Raw genomic sequence first — 23,374 nt, 5'->3', positions numbered from 1 at the left:
TAAAGATGGAATCTGCTGATGTAGCTTTCCTCTACAAACAAGGGAACATGAAGAGACAGTCAGAATGGCATATATACTGTATAATGAACTTAGCAAACACAAGCAGAGAAATGAAGGACCTAGAGAAAAATCAGACCACAACATATATCCAATCAAGGTAAAAAGTTACAGATTGAATATTTATATGTCCGTGTTGGCTCAATTGGCCTGTGCATTTTACTTCGGGGGACCAGTACGGGGGAAAAATGTATGAAATGTCTGAAATGTATGCATTCACTACTGTAAGTCGCTCTGGATAAGAGCGTCTGCTAAATGACTAAAATGTAAAATGTAAATGAATGATATCTGAATGCATGCAGCTGCCTGACCGGCTCCCTGATCGGCTCCCTGACCCTAACCAGCTCCCTGACCGGCTCCCTGACCGGCTCCCTGATCGGCTCCCTGACCCTGACCAGCTCCCTGACCGGCTCCCTGACCGGCTCCCTGACCAGCTGCCTGATCGGCTCCCTGACCCTAACCAGCTCCCTGACCGGCTCCCTGACCGGCTCCCTGATCGGCTCCCTGACCCTAACCAGCTCCCTGACCGGCTCCCTGACCGGCTCCCTGACCGGCTCCCTGACCGGCTCCCTGACCAGCTCCCTGACCGGCTCCCTGACCGGCTCCCTGATCGGGTCCCTGACCGGCTCCCTGACCGGCCCGGCTCCCTGACCGGCTCCCTGACCCTGACCAGCTCCCTGACCGACTCCCTGACCGGGTCCCTGACCGGCTCCCTGATCGGCTCCCTGACCCTAACCAGCTCCCTGACCGGCTCCCTGACCGGCTCCCTGATCGGCTCCCTGACCCTGACCAGCTCCCTGACCGGCTCCCTGACCGGCCCGGCTCCCTGACCGGCTCCCTGATCGGCTCCCTGACCGGCCCGGTCCGGCTCCCTGACCAGCTCCCTGACCGGCCTGGCTCCCTGACCGGCTCCCTGACCGGCTCCCTGACCGGCCCCCTGACCGGCTCCCTGACCGGCTCCCTGACCGGCTCCCTGACCAGCTCCCTGACCAGCTCCCTGACCAGCTCACGACACCGAACAATAACGCTAAGGGACCATCAGGGATTCATAAAGTGCTGTTCATTTATTGTGTAACAACGTGAGTCCTGAATTAATCAGTATTTAATGTTAGGCATCGTGGTACTGGATAGCTGGCTGGTTGGCTAGGTGCACTTTGCCTTTCGGACCGACGACGAAAACCTCACCATACCAACTGATTCCCGAAATACACATCTACAGATCCACACACAGAAATGGCCATGAGTCTGCAGAACATACACAGCTACATGCTACACCCCCCCCCCCCCCGAAACAAAGCAGTCATTAGCGTGGGAAGTGAAAATGAATGGGTGTAACGTCCAGAAGATGTGATGAAAAGGATGCAGAAAGGGAGACCGTGTGGCCCCGGGAACACGGCTGAGCGACGCACACACGCGTGTCATTAACGTGTCATTAAAACGTGCCCCTGGGAAAGGTCAGCTGGCACCGCGGGAGGCTGATGGATGGGGGCTCGGCGGCGACGCCAAAGTCAAATGACCTTTCCACCGCCTCGATCCGAAAACTTTCCCCCCCAGAGGTGGCAAGATGGGCCTCGACAGCAAATCAATCTTGAAGCTTGAGGACACGGAGGACAGTTGTAAATGAAAAGAAGAGGATCTAGGTACAACTCCATACCACAGAAACATTTAGGCCTTACTAATAACACACAGGCTGCCTAAAATGGTGGCCTATTAAATGATGTCTCCATTAAGATTGGTTGACAGGGGAGGGAGTGGGGGGAGGGGGGGGGTGTATAATGGGAATGTTTGATAAAGTGAGTGACTAATTCATTCGGGATTTCCTGGCTGCCACTGAATCACAGGCGATTAATTATGCAAACTACACAGAGGCCCAATTCTGATCCAATTTAAATATCCAAACCTTTGCTTTGCCCCCCACGTAATGGATTTGAAGTCCCTGCACAGGGAGTGTAAACCATGAGTTTTCCCCCAACCCAACCCAAAAGTAGTATTAAATGCATGTCCTGCTTAGGCAGACTTAGGGTTGCAAGAGGAGGGTATATTACTGGAAACTTTACCAGTAAACTACCAGAATGTTGGTATCTTTCAAAGATTTTATGTAATCTAGTGGCCCTTTTGGGTCCTTCAGATTATCATAGGTGTCTGTAATTATCTCAGTTCTTCTTTGTGGCCTTATCACATGTAAAATATATCGAAACATTAAACTAAAATGAGAAAGCAGTAAAACATTATCCTTAACATAAACCATTATCTTAGTGAATACCACTGGCGTTTAATATGAGGGTTTCAGTATGACATATCCTTTATGAAATGTATGCATTCACTACTGTAAGTCGCTCTGGATAAGAGCGTCTGCTAAATTACTAAAATGTAAAATGTAATATCATTTTTCTACAAACGTTTATTTATTTTACTATATAAATATGCAAATGTTGTGAATATTTTGCCGTCAAAACAGTTTTGAAAAAAGTCAATAGTTGGACAATTTATTTTGTTGATTCGATGCTTTTTTAAATTAATTTGGCTATTTTCTCTTGAACCATATGGACACAGATATAAATGAATATTATATATTAAATTACCAAAGTTATGATAGATTGCCATAGATTTTCTGTTTTCTACCAAAATTACTGAATATTCTGGTAACTTTGATAAATTACCCGGTAGCTTTGCAACCCTACTCACACTGTGGTAAGGGAATTTCCCCTATGACTCAGAATAAACTTGTCCCTCCAACTCCAAGGGGATGTACAGGAAGGATGCAGTATGAAAACATGCTGTTAGTCAGCACTCCGATAGACGTATTTCTATGATGCGGAGAGCACCTGGTTTTAAAAACGCACCTCGCCCTAACTGTGACCCTCCAATATGTCACCCTAAATGCGGCCCTGCAGAGTTGGGGTCAATTCACTTCCATCAAAGAATGGAACACGAACCCTGTTACCCTAACCGTGCCGCTTGCTTACTCTAACACCAACCTTATTTCCAACACTCAATGCCAAAACGAATACTATTATCTTATATGGAAGCTTGACCCCAGCACTGGCCTAACAATCCCTGACTGTGTAGCCCTGTCACTACTCTATTGGTTGTCATGACACTTACTGTTGTCCGCCGTTTCCAGTGCCCCTATCTCCCGCTCTCTGAGTGCGTCTGCCTCCTCCTTCCTCCTTGCCTCCTCCTTCCTGAGATCGTCCAGTTGGGTCTGTAGGTCGTCAGAGACCCGCTGCAGGTCACGAAGCTGGGCCTGAGGAGATAAAACAAAATGGAAGACATCCTCAACTCAATGCAACACTAAGCCCTATGGCAACCTAACACAACATTACAACGCATCACATTTATTACATAACTACTTTACTAAATAAAACTTAGATGGTTTATCTTGGGTAAGCTTAATGGTCAAGCATGAATACCTTTCTGTGCATGTTTTGCTGTATGAAAAGGAAAGAGTATGGGCAAAATGTGTTGTATAGAAGTCATGGAAGTGATGGAGTGGGTGCAAATGTACAACTCCTTAAATTGTATCTCATTCATTTAGAGAGTGGGGCCTGAATGGATTTAATGATGAATCTCAAGTATTGAGCCTCCTATTCAGTTATTTTTCTCTCTTTCTGTATTCACAGCAGCAGCTCTGCTGTAAAAGCAGAGGGGCCTACACAATGGACTATTTAAATCACCAGCACCAGGCTGTGTTGCCGTGGCACCAAAATGACACTGAATGACAGAGAAGCATAGACTATCATCACTCTCCGTAATAGTCCAATTAATGAACAAAACGTGTATGTGTGTGTATATTACTTTCAAATATCCCCTCTGAGAGTTTCTCATAATGCAATGATGAATTCTAGAGCTGTGGTTATGATAGGGATGACTAGCTTTCTGGGGCATGTTACTTCCTTATCCACATTCAGCAGCCAGAGTGATTTATGGAGTCCATTTTGAGTTAGCGCAAGCATACCTGCTCCAATGTATAGCACTGTCTGAGTAAACAAGTGCCTCCAGACTACATTATCAACTTAAAGCCTAAACAACTAGCCTAAGTGCTAACATGCTAGCATGACTAGCTACCTTCCGCGACACAAGACTAAAAACTATATTATTTGGTGGCAAACTTTGATGGCAAATTTACAAAAAGTTGGAATGTCCTTCATTCTCTTTTACTGCATGTTTGTCATTAAATCTAGTCCTCAATCTTTTGTAAATCAAAACAGAAACATAATACAAAACATCCTTTATTCAGTACGCTGGAAGGAACTGTTGACTCAACATGAAAAAATATGTGCACAATTCCAATAGAATACATTATTCCAGTAATGTCTCTAAAAGGTCTGGTGTTCTTCTAACAGTTTCCCCTCAGGATAGGTTCCCTTGGGGTCATTGTGTAAGGTTCCTAGGACTAGCCCCTAAAGCACTCTGCCATATCAACAGAGACACATTCAGAACAGAGGATCAAGAACTGCAGTAGGGGCAGGGGGTTGTACAAGCCTGGATCTGTCAATCACCTACACACAGAAACAGAACATTCACCCGAAATATTCAACAAAACGTGCCCTGGGTATAAGAAGCCCATCAGCTGGCAATCAGAGGATGGTGTCTGCGTGTGCAGATGTGCACATCTGTGTTGTGACTGAGTATAGAATAGTCGGCTGACTATGCCGTGTGTCATCGTAGTCGGCTGACTATGCCGTGTCATCGTAGTCGGCTGACTATGCCGTGTGTCATCGTAGTCGGCTGACTATGCCGTGTGTCATCGTAGTCGGCTGACTATGCCGTTTCATCGTAGTCGGCTGACTATGCCGTGTCATCGTAGTCGGCTGACTATGCCGTGTGTCATCGTAGTCGGCTGACTATGCCGTGTCATCGTAGTCGGCTGACTATGCCATGTGTCATCGTAGTCGGCTGACTATGCCGTGTGTCATCGTAGTCGGCTGACTATGCCGTGTCATCGTAGTCGGCTGACTATGCCGTGTCATCGTAGTCGGCTGACTATGCCGTGTGTCATCGTAGTCGGCTGACTATGCCGTGTCATCGTAGTCGGCTGACTATGCCGTGTGTCATCGTAGTCGGCTGACTATGCCGTGTCATCGTAGTCGGCTGATTATTCCGTGTGTCATCGTAGTCGGCTGACTATGCCGTGTCATCGTAGTCGGCTGACTATTCCGTGTGTCATCGTAGTCGGCTGACTATGCCGTGTGTCATCGTAGTCGGCTGACTATGCCGTATCATCGTAGTCGGCTGACTATGCCGTGTGTCATCGTAGTCGGCTGACTATTCCGTGTCAGCGTAGTCGGCTGACTATGCCGTTTCATCGTAGTCGGCTGACTATGCAGTGTGTCATCGTAGTCGGCTGACTATGCCGTGTCATCGTAGTCGGCTGACTATTCCGTGTGTCATCGTAGTCGGCTGACTATGCCGTGTGTCATCGTAGTCGGCTGACTATGCCGTGTCATCGTAGTCGGCTGACTATGCCGTGTGTCATCGTAGTCGGCTGACTATTCCGTGTCAGCGTAGTCGGCTGACTATGCAGTGTCATCGTAGTCGGCTGACTATGCCGTGTGTCATCGTAGTCGGCTGACTATGCCGTGTGTCATCGTAGTCGGCTGACTATGCCGTGTCATCGTAGTCGGCTGACTATTCCGTGTCATCGTAGTCGGCTGACTATTCCGTGTGTCATCGTAGTCGGCTGACTATGCCGTGTGTCATCGTAGTCGGCTGACTATGCCGTGTCATCGTAGTCGGCTGACTATGCCGTGTGTCATCGTAGTCGGCTGACTATGCCGTGTGTCATCGTAGTCGGCTGACTATGCCGTGTCATCGTAGTCGGCTGACTATGCCGTGTCATCGTAGTCGGCTGACTATGCCGTGTCATCGTAGTCGGCTGATTATTCCGTGTGTCATCGTAGTCGGCTGACTATGCCGTTTCATCGTAGTCGGCTGACTATGCCGTGTCATCGTAGTCGGCTGACTATGCCGTGTGTCATCGTAGTCGGCTGACTATGCCGTGTCATCGTAGTCGGCTGACTATGCCGTGTCATCGTAGTCGGCTGACTATGCCGTGTCATCGTAGTCGGCTGACTATTCCGTGTGTCATCGTAGTCGGCTGACTATGCCGTGTCATCGTAGTCGGCTGACTATTCCGTGTCATCGTAGTCGGCTAAGTATGGTGGAGGTGAGTCATTATGGATGACTGTAGTAGTAGTAGTAGTGGTGGTGGTACTAAGCATGGCAGCTTTTATAATATTGTGGTAGTAGTTAGGCATGTACATACATTAAGGTAGGTGCTAGTTTAAACAGTAACCATAGCAACACATGGCATGGTTGCAACATGTACTCTGGTATCAACTATTTGTCTGGGAGACATGGAGGATTGGGCAGGGTAGGAAAAACACTGATTTCCCTGGGTGACAGTCAGACAGGGAGCCAGTGTATATTACCACTGTTATCTACCTGTTTCTCCCGCCAGGTGAGGACGCCTTCCTCGATCAGCTGCTGCTTGAGCCTCAGCCCCTCACCCAGGACCCTCATCTGGCCCTCCACCTCCGCTCGCTCCCTCTGTCCCAGATTCCTGGAAGAAAGGAAACGCGGCCGCCCCATCATTACTGAGAAAACCCACCGTCTGCTGTCTCCACGGACACCTCCCTTCCCCTTCTAACAGTGACGACATGGGCCAATTCTGGAGGGCTCACAGTGTACTCACCCAGTCCAAATGGGAAAATAACTGGGTACATGAGCTACAGGAGGATTCTGTGGGAGAGCAGATATCTCTTTTGCCCGAGATATAGTAGAGGGAAGGAGGTTGTGAGGTCGAAAATGAGGTATAATATTTTTTGTTTATTTGTAGTTTTGAGGCATATGGCATAATTCAATTCAATTAAACCTATATTGGTGCTTGTGTTTGCCAAAGGTGTACCCATGTGCTAGCCGTGGAAATGAACATCAATGCAATTAGGGGTGTTTTACTAATTGAGGTCTAGCTAAATAATATGCTTCTGAAAAATGTACGCACACGTCCTATATATTTAAGAAATGCTTGAAAGGGAAAAAAGTATTCTTTAAGTGGAATTAGAGCCCTTCGCTGTTTTGACACCAAATCTAAAGTGTTGTTTAGACGTTTGGAAAGAACCAATTATCCCTAGGAAAATATTCACAACGTCTCAATTTAACTGAGCGGCTGCTGTTGTTATTATCCGTTCTAGTTCTATTTGGTAAACAAGCACAATAAGATGGCAAATGAGAAGCCAATGAGGTGGCGACTCTGTATCTGCCTATATTGAACTCTTGTTATCCATGATGTATTCACATTAAGGGAGGGTTGCTATAGGAATCATATTATGTCAATACAGCTCTCAGTCTCTAGCACAGTGACAACACGCCCCCTGGTGCTAACATTCAGTATAAGAAGATCCACTGGTTATCACTGTCACGTAGGCCCAACAGGCTCTGATCCCGCACATATGTCTACGGAACGGTTAGGACAACAGGAATATTTAATAGGTTATTCATACCAAAACATCCTTTCTGAAACGCATATCATATACATTTTAACCAGGTGCTCAATTGGGATGTCGGACGGCATGCCAATGGGAACATATTCCAGCTCCAAATGATCACAGTCCACCACAGCAACTGATTTAGGGCGAGACCTGGGCAACCAGGGGTGTGTACTCTGAGCTAGACCTGGGGAACCAGGGGTGTGTACTCTGAGCTAGACCTGGGGAACCAGGGGTGTGTACTCTGAGTATAGACCTGGGCAACCAGGGGTGTGTACTGAGCTAGACCTGGGGAACCAGGGGTGTGTACTCTGAGCTAGACCTGGGGAACCAGGGGTGTGTACTCTGAGCTAGACCTGGGGAACCAGGGGTGTGTACTCTGAGTATAGACCTGGGCAACCAGGGGTGTGTACTGAGCTAGACCTGGGGAACCAGGGGTGTGTACTCTGAGCTAGACCTGGGGAACCAGGGGTGTGTACTCTGAGTATAGACCTGGGGAACCAGGGGTGTGTACTCTGAGTATAGACCTGGGCAACCAGGGGTGTGTACTGAGATAGACCTGGGGAACCAGGGGTGTGTACTCTGAGTATAGACCTGGGGAACCAGGGGTGTGTACTGAGTATAGACCTGGGGAACCAGGGGTGTGTACTCTGAGTATAGACCTGGGGAACCAGGGGTGTGTACTCTGAGTATAGACCTGGGGAACCAGGGGTGTGTACTCTGAGTATAGACCTGGGGAACCAGGGGTGTGTACTGAGATAGACCTGGGGAACCAGGGGTGTGTACTGAGTATAGACCTGGGCAACCAGGGGTGTGTACTCTGAGCTAGACCTGGGGAACCAGGGGTGTGTACTCTGAGCTAGACCTGGGGAACCAGGGGTGTGTACTCTGAGCTAGACCTGGGGAACCAGGGGTGTGTACTCTGAGTATAGACCTGGGCAACCAGGGGTGTGTACTGAGCTAGACCTGGGGAACCAGGGGTGTGTACTCTGAGCTAGACCTGGGGAACCAGGGGTGTGTACTCTGAGTATAGACCTGGGCAACCAGGGGTGTGTACTGAGATAGACCTGGGGAACCAGGGGTGTGTACTCTGAGTATAGACCTGGGGAACCAGGGGTGTGTACTGAGTATAGACCTGGGGAACCAGGGGTGTGTACTCTGAGTATAGACCTGGGGAACCAGGGGTGTGTACTCTGAGTATAGACCTGGGGAACCAGGGGTGTGTACTGAGTATAGACCTGGGGAACCAGGGGTGTGTACTCTGAGTATAGACCTGGGCAACCAGGGGTGTGTACTGAGTATAGACCTGGGCAACCAGGGGTGTGTACTGAGTATAGACCTGGGCAACCAGGGGTGTGTACTCTGAGTATAGACCTGGGCAACCAGGGGTGTGTACTCTGAGTATAGACCTGGGGAACCAGGGGTGTGTACTCTGAGCTAGACCTGGGGAACCAGGGGTGTGTACTCTGAGCTATCAGATAAGCGCCAGATGAAAAGAAAACAAGCAGGTGTCCACCCCTGGACTAAAGGTGTATGATTTTAGAAGTACGGACTCCCAGTCCAACTGACCTGCATGTATTTTGGCAAGGCGTTTGACTCCTGTACTCATCTGAAGCATCACAGCAGTCTGGAGGGAAGAACGGTAAAAGGAAGTACACACCAGGCAAATCAATGAGGTACACAAGAACAAGAGATCTCAACAAAGACAAGAGTGCCACATTGACCTCTGAAACTTCTCTTGTGCGTTCTTATTGATCATTGAAATGCAGCCATTTAAAAATCCCAATCTGCTGATGCCTACAGCAATGTTCAGCACCTGACAAAATAACTACTATTTAACTAGGTCGGATTTCATTCCGAGACTTGCCAGGGAGCGACCAGAGGCCACGAGAGCGGTCACAGTTGGAAATTCCTCAATTACGCTGGTATCCCATTGGTTGAGCAGTAGCTAGCGCGCCAGAGCCCGACACAGTTAAAAGCTCTCACTGAGCCGAGAGGACAAACCACCAACTCTAAGTGGCTCCTTTCAAGGCGGGAGGATGAGAAGGTAAAACACTGCCGGAGTCAGACACTAACCCCTCCCTCCCTTAGTTCCATCTCTTTCTCCACCGCCTGCCGCTGCCGCGTGCCGTCACAAACAGCCAGGAACGCCTGTGACGGGGAGGGGGTGGCGATAACGGGAAACATTCCATTTTTTGAAAGCTTGCAACGCTCAGAGACAAGAGGGAAGGAGGACAAAAATGATCTAATTAAAGGATTTACAGCAGCAGGCTTCACACGCCATGGGAGAGAGAGGAGAGGGAGACTTGAGAATGAAGACAGAATGCTGTTCATGGGAGAGAGAGGAGAGGGAGACTTGAGGATGAAGACAGAATGCTGTTCATGGGAGAGAGAGGAGAGAGAGATCAGGATGAAGACAGAATGCTGTTCATGGGAGAGAGAGGAGAGGGAGACTTGAGGATGAAGACAGAATGCTGTTCATGGGAGAGAGAGGAGAGAGAGATGAGGATGAAGACAGAATGCTGTTCATGGGAGAGAGAGGAGAGAGAGATGAGGATGAAGACAGAATGCTGTTCATGGGAGAGTGAGGAGAGAGAGATGAGGATGAAGACAGAATGCTGTTCATGGGAGAGTGAGGAGAGAGAGACTTGAGGATGAAGACAGAATGCTGTTCATGGGAGAGTGAGGAGAGAGAGATGAGGATGAAGACAGAATGCTGTTCATGGGAGAGAGAGGAGAGAGAGACTTGAGAATGAAGACAGAATGCTGTTCATGGGAGAGAGAGGAGAGAGAGACTTGAGAATGAAGACAGAATGCTGTTCATGGGAGAGAGAGGAGAGAGAGATGAGGATGAAGACAGAATGCTGTTCATGGAGAAGAGGGGTATTGAGGATGAAGACAGAATGCTGTTCAAGGAGAAGAGGGGTATTGAGGATGAGGACAGAATGCTGTTCATGGGAGAGAGAGGAGAGGGAGACTTGAGGATGAAGACAGAATGCTGTTCATGGGAGAGTGAGGAGAGGGAGACTTGAGGATGAAGACAGAATGCTGTTCATGGGAGAGAGAGGAGAGGGAGACTTGAGAATGAAGACAGAATGCTGTTCATGGGAGAGTGAGGAGAGAGAGATGAGGATGAAGACAGAATGCTGTTCATGGGAGAGTGAGGAGAGAGAGATGAGGATGAAGACAGAATGCTGTTCATGGGAGAGAGAGGAGAGAGAGATGAGGATGAATACAGAATGCTGTTCATGGGAGAGAGAGGAGAGAGAGATGAGGATGAAGACAGAATGCTGTTCATGGGGAAGAGGGGTCTTGAGGATGAAGACAAAATGCTGTTCAAGGGGAAGAGGGGTATTGAGGATGAAGAGAGAATGCTGTTCAAGGGGAAGAGAGGTATTGAGGATGAAGACAGAATGCTGTTCAAGGAGAAGCGATAGAGGGGGAGAAGAGGGGGGTCTTGTTTACTGTTTTGCCTCTTTATCTCAGTTTGTTTCCTCCACTAAAGGGAATGGCAGCGGGTATAACAACTTCCAAGATGTCAATCTTTGACAGCATTCAAAATGTGTTCTCAAAGAGAAGAGCCAACCAGTGGGACATCACTGAGACAGTGTTCTTCCTATTGGAGTGGAGCTCACTCCCACTGTAGTCACAGCTGATGTTTGTAGTCTAGTTTAAACAACAGTGTGGGAATCATAATGGATAGCAATATGAAGCCGTTCAGTAGCAGTCAGTAGCATCAATGTGAAGGATCAAAGGATTATTGTAAATAACTAAGCCTTTGAACTACCTAATCAACATTTACACAAGAGCATGACTGGCTTAATAAAGTAAAGGTAGTAAAGCTGTAACAAATGGATTCAACATGCATATAGTCTAATCTGGTTGAGGATAATACAGTACATTACAGTAGAGTACAGTACATTACAGTAGAGTAGATTAGAGTACATTACAGTAGAGTACAGTACATTACAGTAGAGTACAGTACATTACAGTAGAGTACATTACAGTACATTACAGTAGAGTACAGTACATTACAGTAGAGTACAGTACATTACAGTAGAGTACATTACAGTAGAGTACAGTACATTACAGTAGAGTACAGTACATTACAGTAGAGTACAGTACATTACAGTAGAGTACAGAAGAGTACAGTACATTACAGTACAGTACATTACAGTAGAGTACAGTACATTACAGTACAGTACAGTACATTACAGTACATTACAGTAGAGTACAGTACATTACAGTAGAGTACAGTAGAGTACAGTACATTACAGTACATTACAGTAGAGTACAGTACATTACAGTACAGTACATTACAGTAGAGTACAGTACATTACAGTACATTACAGTACATTACAGTAGAGTAGAGTACAGTACATTACAGTAGAGTACAGTACATTGCAGTACAGTACATTACAGTAGAGTACAGTACATTACAGTACAGTACATTACAGTACAGTACAGTACATTACAGTACAGTACAGTACATTACAGTAGAGTACAGTACATTACAATAGAGTACAGTACATTACAGTACAGTACATTACAGTAGAGTACATTACAGTAGAGTAGAGTACATTACAGTAGAGTACAGTACATTACAGTAGAGTACAGTACAGTACATTACAGTAGAGTACATTACAGTAGAGTACAGTACATTACAGTAGAGTACATTACAGTAGAGTACAGTACATTACAGTTGAGTACAGTACATTACAGTACATTACAGTAGAGTACATTACAGTACAGTACATTACAGTAGAGTACAGTACATTACAGTAGAGTACAGTACATTACAGTAGAGTACATTACAGTAGAGTACATTACAGTAGAGTACAGTACATTACAGTTGAGTACAGTACATTACAGTACATTACAGTAGAGTACATTACAGTACAGTACATTACAGTAGAGTACAGTACATTACAGTAGAGTACATTACAGTAGAGTACAGTACATTACAGTAGAGTACAGTACATTACAGTAGAGTACAGTACAGTACAGTACAGTACATTACAGTACATTACAGTAGATTACAGTACATTACAGTAGAGTACAGTACATTACAGTAGAGTACAGTACATTACATTACAGTACAGTACAGTACAGTACAGTAGAGTACAGTAGAGTACATTACAGTAGAGTACAGTACATTACAGTAGAGTACAGTACATTACAGTAGAGTACAGTAGAGTACAGTACATTACAGTAAAGTACAGTACAGTAGAGTATAGTACATTACATTAGAGTACAGTAGAGTACAGTACATTACAGTAGAGTACAGTACATTGCAGTACATTACAGTAAAGTACATTACAGTAGAGTACAGTACATTGCAGTACAGTACATTGCAGTACAGTACAGTAGAGTACAGTACATTACAGTAGAGTACAGTACATTACAGTAGAGTACAGTACATTACAGTACAGTACATTACAGTAGAGTACAGTACATTACAGTAGAGTACAGTACATTACAGTAGAGTACATTACAGTAGACAGTACATTACAGTACATTACAGTAGAGTACAGTACATTACAGTAGAGTACATTACAGTGCAGTACATTACAGTAGAGTACAGTACATTACAGTAGAGTACATTACAGTACATTACAGTGCAGTACATTACAGTAGAGTACAGTACATTACAGTAGAGTACAGTACATTACAGTAGAGTACAGTACAGTACATGACAGTACAGTAGAGTACAGTACATTACAGTAGAGTACAGTACATTACAGTAGAGTACAGTACATTACAGTAGAGTACATTACAGTAGACAGTACATTACAGTACATTACAGTAGAGTACAGTACATTACAGTAGAGTACATTACAGTACATTACAGTGCAGTACATTACAGTAGAGTACAGTACATTACAGTAGAGTACAGTACATTACAGTAGAGTACATTACAGTACATTACAGTAGAGTACAGTACATTACAGTAGAGTACAGTACATTACAGTAGAGTACATTACAGTGCAGCACATTACAGTAGAGTGCAGTACATTACAGTACAGTGGAGTACATTACAGTTAAGTACAGTACAGTGCAGTATATTACAGTACATTACTGTACAGTACATTACAGTTCAGTATATTACAGTACACTACAGTTTTCTAGCCATGCACAATAGGGAAAACTTTACCGCAGATGCCATCATTGACACGTGAAGATGGTATGTAGTGAGAGCGGTAGCCGAGGTTGGTGCAGTAGAATCGGCCATTAGGACAGGCTGCAGTGCCTAAAGAGGGCAAAGTTCAAAGGTAAGTCTGTGATGACTGCATTTCATTACTAAGGTAATCATTGGAAGCAGATTTTCAATGGAATAATAATTCATGTTGAAACAGCTTATCTGATTTTATATTTCATATGAAGCTTGCAAGAAAGGCATTTCACTATACTTGTGCATGTGACATTAAAAGTTCAAACTTGAATGGGTTGTGAAGGAAAATACATGCACTTCCACAATCGCTCTTAGGGTGGCAGTGTCCTGCAAATAATCACATGGATGTTTCATTTCTGGGACCAGACCAAATTTGCAGGGGCAGATGGTTAGATGGGTCGTACTGAATGTGTTCATTAACAACAAACTTCCAAACCTACTTTTTTTAATTACATTATAATAAGGCGATACAGATTTAATTGAATGTTTAAATGTTTTCAAAAAAATAACTATAAATCTGAAGAAGTGAAAAGTTGTAGTGAGCATCAGAATAATTGAAAATAATGTCCTACAGTTCCGATAAAGCGATAATCCTCTCGGATTATGGTGGAACTATGCCTCTTTTAGCCTCCCCAAGAATCTCCGGATTAGGTCACTAGGTGAACTGAGGTTGCTATAATATTTAACAAGAGGGTCTACTTTTTAATCTTAAAAAATATATATATATATATATATGTTTCGCTCTATCGCCTCACTTTTCCAAAAATTAAATTCGTTAAACATTTCATAAAAAATATGTCTGCCCTAAAGATTTACTCTATTCCTCATCACCCACTCTAACAATATATTCCTTCTTTGTGCCAGTAGATTCATTTAGTACAGGGGTGTCAAACATACGGACCGGGTCCAATCTGGCCAGCGGACGGACTGTGTTGAAAATAAAGGGGGGAAAAAATGGGGCGAAAACAAACTGAATATTCCTTAAAATGACAAAAAATGATACAAACATACATTCATACAGTTTGTTGACTGTGTCAGGCTCAATAATAATCCCTAAAATACAGGGCCTTCAGAAAGTATTCACACCCCTTGACTTTTTCCACATTTTGTTGTGTTTTACAGCCTGAATTTAAAATGGATTAAATTGATATGTTTAGTCACTGGCCTACACACAATACCCCATAATGTCAATGTGGAATTAAGTTTTTCCAAAAAATATATACAAATTAAAAGCTGAGATGTCTTGAGTCAATAAGTATACAACCCCTTTGTTATGGCAAGCCTAAATAAGTTCAGGAGTATAAATGTGCTTAACAAGTCACATAATAAGTTTCATGGACTCTGTGTGCAATAACAGTTTAACATTATTTTTGAATGACTACCTCATCTCTATACCCCAAACATACAATTATCTGTAAGGTCCCTCAGTCGAGCAGTGCATTTAAAACACAGATTCAACCACAAAGACCAGGGAGGTTTTCCAATGCCTCACAAAGAAGGGAACCTATTGGTAGATGGGTAAAAATGTAAAAAGCAGGCATTGAATATCCCTTTGATTATGGTGAAGTTATTAATTACACTGTGGATGGTGTATCAACACACCCAGTCACTACAAAGATACAGGCGTCCTTCTTAACTCAGTTGCCGGAAAGAAAGGAAACTGCTCAGGGATTTCAACATGAGGCCAATGGTGACTTTAAAACAGTTTAATGGCTGTGATAGGAGAAAACTGAGGATGGGTCAACAATATTGTAGTTACTCCACAATACTAACCTAATTGACAGAGTGAAAAGAAATAATACTGCAAAAAATGTCGCAAAGCAATTAACTTTTTGCCCTGAATACAAAGTGTTATGTTAGGGACAAATCCAATACAACACAGTGATGAGTACCACTCTCCATATTGTCAAGCATAGATGGTGGCTGCATCATGTTATGGGTATGCTTGTAGTCATTAAGGACTGAGGAGTTTTCCAGGATAAAAAATAAACGTAATGGAGCTAAGCACAGGCAAAATCCTAGAGGAAAATCTGGTTCCGTCTGCTTTCCACCAGAGACTGGGAGAAAAATTCACTTTTCAACAATCTAAAACACAAGGGCAAATCTACACTGGACTTGCTTACCAAGAAGACAGCGAATGTCCTTTAGTGGCAGAGTTACAGTTTTGACTTAAATCAGCTTGAAAGTCTATGGCAAGACCTGAAAAAGGCTGTCTATCAATGATCGAATGCAGTCGCCGGGGCAACAATAAAAATGAGTTTGACACCCCTGATTTTATTTTCGCTTGCAACCTAGTTCCTTGAGTTCAAAGAAACTCATGACAACTTGAAATCTCAGCAAGTGTGAATATATTATATTATTATATATGAATATATTATATTTATACATTAATATAAACTAAATCAAATCCAGGGATCGTCAAGAATCAGTAGAGCTGTTATCTAGTCAGTGTAAGAGCACTGCTTGTCTCCCTACACTCTTTGTGCTCCCTGCTCATGTATACCTAATGTATAGACACACTTAGACCGTTCTCTATCACTATACCAGCCAGGTAAATCATGGTTTTACCACCCACTTACCATGGGTAACTTACCACCTCTAAACAAGGACTTCAATTACATTATAAAGTCAACCCATTGAAATATCTGAAAGTCATTGATTGTACCAAACTTTTGATTATTTGATTAGATTGTATAACCGGCAAGCAATCAATCACCCATTTATCTTGCAATACAGCTATTTGGCCACATGCTTACAGAATGTCTTGAAGATGGTCTACGTGACAGAGTCATTCTACCAGTTCACTTCAGTTTTTGCTTCATCTATATACTATACCTGTGATCTGAAAGGTGACTTCAGGTGTGCAAAAGTTATTCTACTCATCATCGTGACAATGTGAAGTATAGCCTATGTCCGCACAATGATACCTGTCTACAGCTGCAGTGGAGTTGATCAAAGTTGCCATTAACTGTTGGTCCAGGATTAGAAAAATCATTATCCTCCTAATGGTTAAAGTTGGGACTTGGCTGATCTGGGCCCATATTCATAAATTGTCTCAGAGTAGGACTGATCTAGGATCAGTTTAGCATTTTATTGTCATAATGGATTAAGATTACATGGAAAGAGGGGACCTGATCCTAGACCAGCACTTCTACTCTTAGACCCTTTATGAATACAGAATCTTCTATTTGTGGTTAGGGGCAACCTGTACCTCGAGCCTCTTTACCTGGTTCATCTGATCCATCCACACAGTCGCAGTAATCATCATTCACCTGGTCAAAAGGGATCATTTTGGACCCATCGATACACAGGAAGGACTTTCTTTCTCTATAAAACCTCTTATCTGTTAAAAGGGAGAGAGCAAGGGAAAAAATCTAAACAAACGTCGTGTGTGTTGTGTTGACATTCTTGACTTACACACTTGGTTTGTCTAGTGGTTAACACATCTGCTTACAGATCACCCATGTCTCCCCAATGGCGGGGAATCAATATGGCTACCCCTTCTGCCACTTTATGTTAATCAGACCTCCCTCTCTCATTCCACACTGTCTTAATCATCATTTGTTTACAGTCTCATATGGTATTGACTTTACAGCTCATTTTGGGGTCGGCGGTAGGTTAGAGAGATGGGCCACATAACGAGGGGGGGTTGCCGGTTCAAATATGCCAGGGCTGACACAATGTCCATGCAAATAAAAAATAAAGATGTATTCTACTCTATTCTAAAATAATTCAAAACATTACTACATGTTACAGTAGCCTATAGCCAGGCTGAATGTGTGATTCAATGACAGGTGCATTTCGCTACACCCGCAATAACATCTGCTAAATATGTGTATGTGACCAATAAAATGTGATTTGATTTGTTGACAGTCACAACACTTGGAGAAAGCAAAGGATAATTCAAATGTTGTAATATTGTTAAACTAATTAGACAGCTATCGTTAGCTAGTTCAACTAGTTCAGTAGGCCTAGTTTGGTAAAACATGCTAGTATTGTAAATGTATGCTAAGAAGCTACTTTGTTTACTAGCTAATCCAGGCTATGTAGCTAATCTTGCAACAGCATAATATTTGTTTACTTCGGGAGACTTACAAGATAAAGAAATTCCTCTGATTTTCCGCGAGTCTACACAAATAGACCAAAGAACTACAGCAATGATAATATGACAATGTCCGAGGGAACAGTTTGTAAACATTACTTTCTTTACAGGCTGCAAAGCAGTTAAATTGCTCTTTACACTCAAATATTAGCTAGCTAGTTGAACATTTTCCAGTGAACTATCAGCGCTTCCTGAAACATGGTCATGTGACGTCACGTGCGCATGGATTTTACCGTCTACGTTTCAAAATAAAAGCCGCAGTGTAAAAAAAAAAAAATCGTTTAAAAGTAGCATAAATGTATTTAACACAGACAAAATATGTTTGTTATCAAACAATAGAAACTTAATAAAATAATATTTTAGACAGTCTGTTACACATTGACTGATAGGCTATATAATTAATTTACTGTTTAATTGAGAAATTATTACTCAAATGAACTTGACATTTACCATTGACTGTTGATCTGCTTTGTGGAGACCGGCTGATAGCTATTTGTGTTAAATCTCTGACTCTCTCACAAAAAAACATATGACAAACAACATATGACAATCTATCTATCTATCTATCATCTATCTATTATTTCCTTATAGGAACTGTAATTCAGTAATATCTTTGAAAATGATGTGTGTTGCGTTTATATTTTGTTCTGTATACATAGAGCCATGGCTACATGGAACTCTATTCCACATCAAGTAATTCACGCAAGCAGTCATATCAGATTGAAAAAAACAGTGAGGACTGTGAAGAGTTACACACACACAGGTAGAAACACACATACAAACACACAGCATTCACACTGTACTCACACATACACTTGGATCGTGGGTTGTATTAGAGTAGTGGCCTGAGGGCACACATTTAATGCTCTGTGAAATCTGTTGTAAAATGTATATTACTGCTTTAATTTTTGCTGGACCCCAGGAAGAGTAGCTGCTGCCTAGGCAGGAACTAATGGGGATCCTTAATAAACCCCAGGAAGAGTAGCTGCTGCCTAGGCAGGAACTAATGGGGATCCTTAATAAACCCCAGGAAGAGTAGCTGCTGCCTAGGCAGGAACTAATGGGGATCCTTAATAAACCCCAGGAAGAGTAGCTGCTGCGTTGGCAGGAACTAAGGGATAACATTTTTTAAAAAGAGTGAATTATTGATATGAATGTATGTTATTGTGTTGCTATGTTATGTTATAATTTGCCATTGAAGGTAGTATAATGACAATTACACTTGCTCCAAGCTGCAAGTTTTGGAACTCGATATGGAGAGCATCAGGTTCTGGAACTCGATATAGAGAGCATCAGGTTCTGGAACTCGATATGGAGAGCATCAGGTTCTGGAACTCGATATGGAGAGCATCAGGTTCTGGAACTCGATATATAGAGCATCAGGTTCTGGAACTCGATATAGAGAGCATCAGATTCTGGAACTCGATATATAGAGCATCAGGTGTTGGAACTCGATATATAGAGAGCATCAGGTGTTGGAACTCGATATATAGAGAGCATCAGGTGTTGGAACTCGATATATAGAGAGCATCAGGTTCTGGAACTCGATATAGAGAGCATCAGGTGTTGGAACTCGATATATAGAGAGCATCAGGTTCTGGAACTCGATATAGAGAGCATCAGGTGTTGGAACTCGATATATAGAGAGCATCAGGTTCTGGAACTCGATATAGAGAGCATCAGGTTCTGGAACTCGATATAGAGAGCATCAGGTTCTGGAACTCGATATGGAGAGCATCAGGTTCTGGAACTTGATATGGAGAGCATCAGATTCTGGAACTCGATATGGAGAGCATCAGGTTCTGGAACTCGATATGGAGAGCATCAGGTTCTGGAACTCGATATAGAGAGCATCAGATTCTGGAACTCGATATAGAGAGCATCAGGTTCTGGAACTCGATATGGAGAGCATCAGGTTCTGGAACTCGATATAGAGAGCATCAGGTTCTGGAACTCGATATAGAGAGCATCAGGTTCTGGAACTCGATATGGAGAGCATCAGGTTCTGGAACTCGATATAGAGAGCATCAGGTTCTGGAACTTGATATGGAGAGCATCAGATTCTGGAACTCGATATGGAGAGCATCAGATTCTGGAACTCGATATGGAGAGCATCAGATTCTGGAACTCGATATAGAGAGCATCAGGTTCTGGAACTCGATATGGAGAGCATCAGGTTCTGGAACTCGATATAGAGAGCATCAGGTTCTGGAACTCGATATGGAGAGCATCAGGTTCTGGAACTCGATATGGAGAGCATCAGGTTCTGGAACTCGATATGGAGAGCATCAGGTTCTGGAACTTGATATGGAGAGCATCAGATTCTGGAACTCGATATGGAGAGCATCAGGTTCTGGAACTCGATATGGAGAGCATCAGATTCTGGAACTCGATATGGAGAGCATCAGGTTCTGGAACTCGATATGGAGAGCATCAGGTTCTGGAACTCGATATGGAGAGCATCAGGTTCTGGAACTCGATATAGAGAGCATCAGGTTCTGGAACTCGATATGGAGAGCATCAGATTCTGTAACTCAATATGGAGAGCAGGTTTTGTGTCCAACTTTGATTCGTTTCAGAATTCTTTCGTTTTTTTATGCATAGAATAGGCCAAATGTTTGGATATTTGAATTATGCTTGATTGCAAAATATAACTGGAATATACAACCATGAAAGAGCTTCATATAATTCGAATCCTCAACAGGTCTGCTGATATTTGTCATGATTATACAACAAAGTATACAACAAACCTTTCATTTAATGTGTTTTATTTAAGACACAAACTTTACAAAATGTACATTTTCAAAAAATATCTTGGAATTGTAACACACTGTGAAAACATTTTAAGACATATGTGATAACATTATTTGCATAATCACCTCCCCAATAGTACTTTCAATCAGACAACCTGTGAAAGAAGTTACATAGCAGTTTGATAAATAGTCGAACTGTTTAGTTTTTTTGGCATTTTACCTATGTATGTTTTGTTGCTTGAACCTAAATTATTTCTCATGATTTATACGAGAGTATATGCCGGTGTTACATAGGGAGTCTTTACTCTGGAGATAGGAGAGGTCTCGCATCATGCCAGGGAAAGAATAGTCCAACGGCGGGCGAAATGGGAAAACTGGCATCAGTCCGGATGTCACATACGGTGACATGAAATTAGGTATGCCACCACCTGCGGTTGAGTAGGCCAGACGCAAAGGATTAATACCAAAGCGAGGACTCAGCCCGTACATACTTTCACCTCCGGCAGGTGTTGGCGTGGTTTGCAGTGGGGAAAAAGCAGACTTGGTACCCAGAGCCCCCAATGCTACCCCTGGAAGTCCAAAATGAGGCCTTGGTTCATTTGAGTGAACAGACAGAGATAGACCGACGCTATCCGTGTTGCATTTATTCTCTTTGGAGCTAAGAACTAGTTCAATAGCCTTCACGATGTCCCCTTTGCAAGTTTTCACCACCGATTCCAAAGTACCCCGCTTGTGATGGGGGAATATCTTGGTCATGACCTCGGTGGGGTCCCGGTCCTTTGACGCGCCACCGGGCTCGGTAATCTCCAGCGAAGGGTAGTCCTTGGGCCGCTCGGACTCGCTGCCCGACTCGAGGTCCGAGGATGACAGAGACCTTGGGCTCTCTGTGTGGTCTGACATCTGGTCAAAAGGAGCCGACTGACTGCCACTCTCCTTGTCGAAGACCGCCTGTTTTTTCTCTTGATTAAGAGAGGTATCATTCTTTTCCAATGGAGAAGACAGTGGTGCGGAGTGAGGCGCATTGAACGTTCGGCCCATGAATCCGTTGTTTAGGTTGTACTTGGTCAGTTTGTCATCTGAAAATATAAATAATAAGGGAATTAGATTAGATATATGTGATAGGGCGTTATGTCTAATTTTCCAAATTGTATGCATTTTCTATAGGTTTCTGATTTAAACGCTGCGTAAAACGCCTCATTGGTCAGATATCATTCCACAAATAATTGGTTAATCTATGTCGATTTGCACGTATGAAATACCCTGTTTAAGACTATAAATTCAAGCATATTTTTTTAACAGTTTGAACAATAATTGCAGGTGGGACTTTTCCATTGTAAAAGGCCTATCTCAATTTAGGCTAAGTCAAATTAAAGCATCAAACGGCCATACTAACCAAATTAATCAAATTGACCAAAAACATTGTTTTTAAATCGACTCTCAATACCAACAGGTAACGATAGACTAACTCACCGTCTTTTTGGTCCTCAGTTCCAAAAACATCATAACTAGATATTCTTGGCACGGTGTTTCCAGATCGCTGTACCCCAGATGCCATGGTCAGTCCGGTCTCCCCCGCCCCGGAGCCGGTGTACATGAACTGGAGCTCCCGGGCCTCGCTCTCCTCCTGCGCCTGTTGTCTCCTGAGTGCCACCTGTGCAGCCATCACCCGCTGCCTCTCCGCTATCAGGGTGCACTTTGCGCACACGCAGTCTCTCCAACGACAGAAGCGCTTGTGGCCTTTCAGAGCGGACACCACGCCGTGGTTCCTGCACCTTGCACACTTCGGAGTTCGGGGGTAGCCCCTCTCCATCGACGGTTTACAGGCAGCCGCTCGGAGAAAGAGAGGCGGAGGGCGCAGAAGGGAGGCGGGCATCTGTAAGCCCCCGACGGAGAGTGGAGAGGAGCTATGCCCAGCCAAGCCGAGCGGTCTAATGCTGCCTTCCATTCCGCGTGGAGACGTAAACCAGGTCTCCAGAAAGTCCAGTGTAGTTTAGAAGTCAGTCAATGTTTGTGTACTGTCTTCTTCCAACTGACTCTGCCACTCTAAACTCTTGCGCTTAAAAGTTGTTCACCTCCAGGTGGTTTGTCTTGAAATAATACACCGCGGTCACACCCCTTTCCCTTCCTAGCCCTCATGAATATGCTCCCAGGGTGAAGGGTGGTCTAATAGGTTTGACTAAGATCATTCATTTGAGCTACTGTCAAGAACAATGTCATTGTATATCATCTTAAATTATATAAAAATCTACTCAAACTTTTTTAGATCAAAGACATTCTAGCCTACTTTTTTTTGGGGGGGGGGGCACGTGGCTTTATTGACTGTATATCTGTAATCAGGATATTGTATCAGATAAATAATGATTATAAAAATGTGCTTATAGGTTTCGGTATATTTAATACACTATATGACTATATATTATACATTTTAATTGAAAACATAATGTGGTGGAGCATTATGAGCACAAAGTCAGGTCATTCAGTGTAGTTGTGGTATTTATTGATTTATGTGAAAATTCAGTAATACTGTATTTTCAAAAAGACAAATAATCATCCAGACTACTTTTCTTGTATTTTACAATTATTTACCTTTCTGGAAAATAATTGAGCAGGAAAATAGTCTAAACACGAATTTTATGCTTCAAACTTGACCAATACATATTCCTTATGGATATGTTCTGACTGTATAGTTACTAATGTATAATATATCAGATTAACAGGTGTTGTAATTATAAAAGCATCTTATTCCCTAATGAGTTTTGATGGTATCTAATAATTCCCCTAGGCTAAAATGAATGCTTCT

At 43.5% G+C, this 23,374-nt stretch overlaps 2 protein-coding genes across 3 annotated transcripts in view; both read right to left on the bottom strand.

Moving 5' to 3' along the window:
• Positions 1 to 18,017, bottom strand: part of glu2b (Glucosidase 2 subunit beta) — a 263,260-nt gene extending 245,243 nt beyond the window's left edge. The window contains exons 1-6 of one of the 2 annotated variants that reach the window (XM_045721341.1): positions 17,815 to 18,017; positions 16,946 to 17,062; positions 13,702 to 13,797; positions 9,117 to 9,174; positions 6,505 to 6,622; positions 3,163 to 3,304 (exon numbers count right to left, since the gene is read on the bottom strand). In XM_045721341.1, coding sequence (XP_045577297.1) covers positions 3,163 to 3,304; positions 6,505 to 6,622; positions 9,117 to 9,174; positions 13,702 to 13,797; positions 16,946 to 17,062; positions 17,815 to 17,917 — 634 coding nt within the window. In that variant the 5' untranslated portion in view covers positions 17,918 to 18,017. 2 annotated transcript variants of the gene reach the window in all.
• A 2,555-nt stretch (positions 18,018 to 20,572) lies between these two features.
• Positions 20,573 to 22,635, bottom strand: LOC106608505 (doublesex- and mab-3-related transcription factor A1). Its single transcript, XM_014206453.2, has 2 exons — positions 22,045 to 22,635; positions 20,573 to 21,650 (listed from the first exon to the last, which is right to left on the bottom strand). Exons 1-2 carry the CDS (start codon positions 22,517 to 22,519, stop codon positions 20,824 to 20,826), a joined length of 1,302 nt encoding a protein of 433 aa, XP_014061928.1. The 5' UTR covers positions 22,520 to 22,635; the 3' UTR covers positions 20,573 to 20,823.
• Positions 22,636 to 23,374: the final 739 nt, after the last annotated feature.

This window comes from Salmo salar, chromosome ssa07 (genome assembly GCF_905237065.1).
Source record: "Salmo salar chromosome ssa07, Ssal_v3.1, whole genome shotgun sequence".
Taxonomy (NCBI): Eukaryota; Metazoa; Chordata; class Actinopteri; order Salmoniformes; family Salmonidae; genus Salmo; species Salmo salar.
The sequence above is the reverse complement of the archived record's forward strand: the minus strand, read 5'-3'. Positions and strand labels throughout refer to the sequence as shown.

Bases quoted from the DNA above. Each gene is read 5' to 3' on its own strand.
- LOC106608505 (XM_014206453.2), bottom strand. From the start codon at position 22,519: ATGGAAGGCAGCATTAGACCGCTCGGCTTGGCTGGGCATAGCTCCTCT. The intron at 21,651-22,044 runs GTGAGTTAGTCT...TTATATTTTCAG, and splicing joins AACTGAGGACCAAAAAGACG to ATGACAAACTGACCAAGTAC.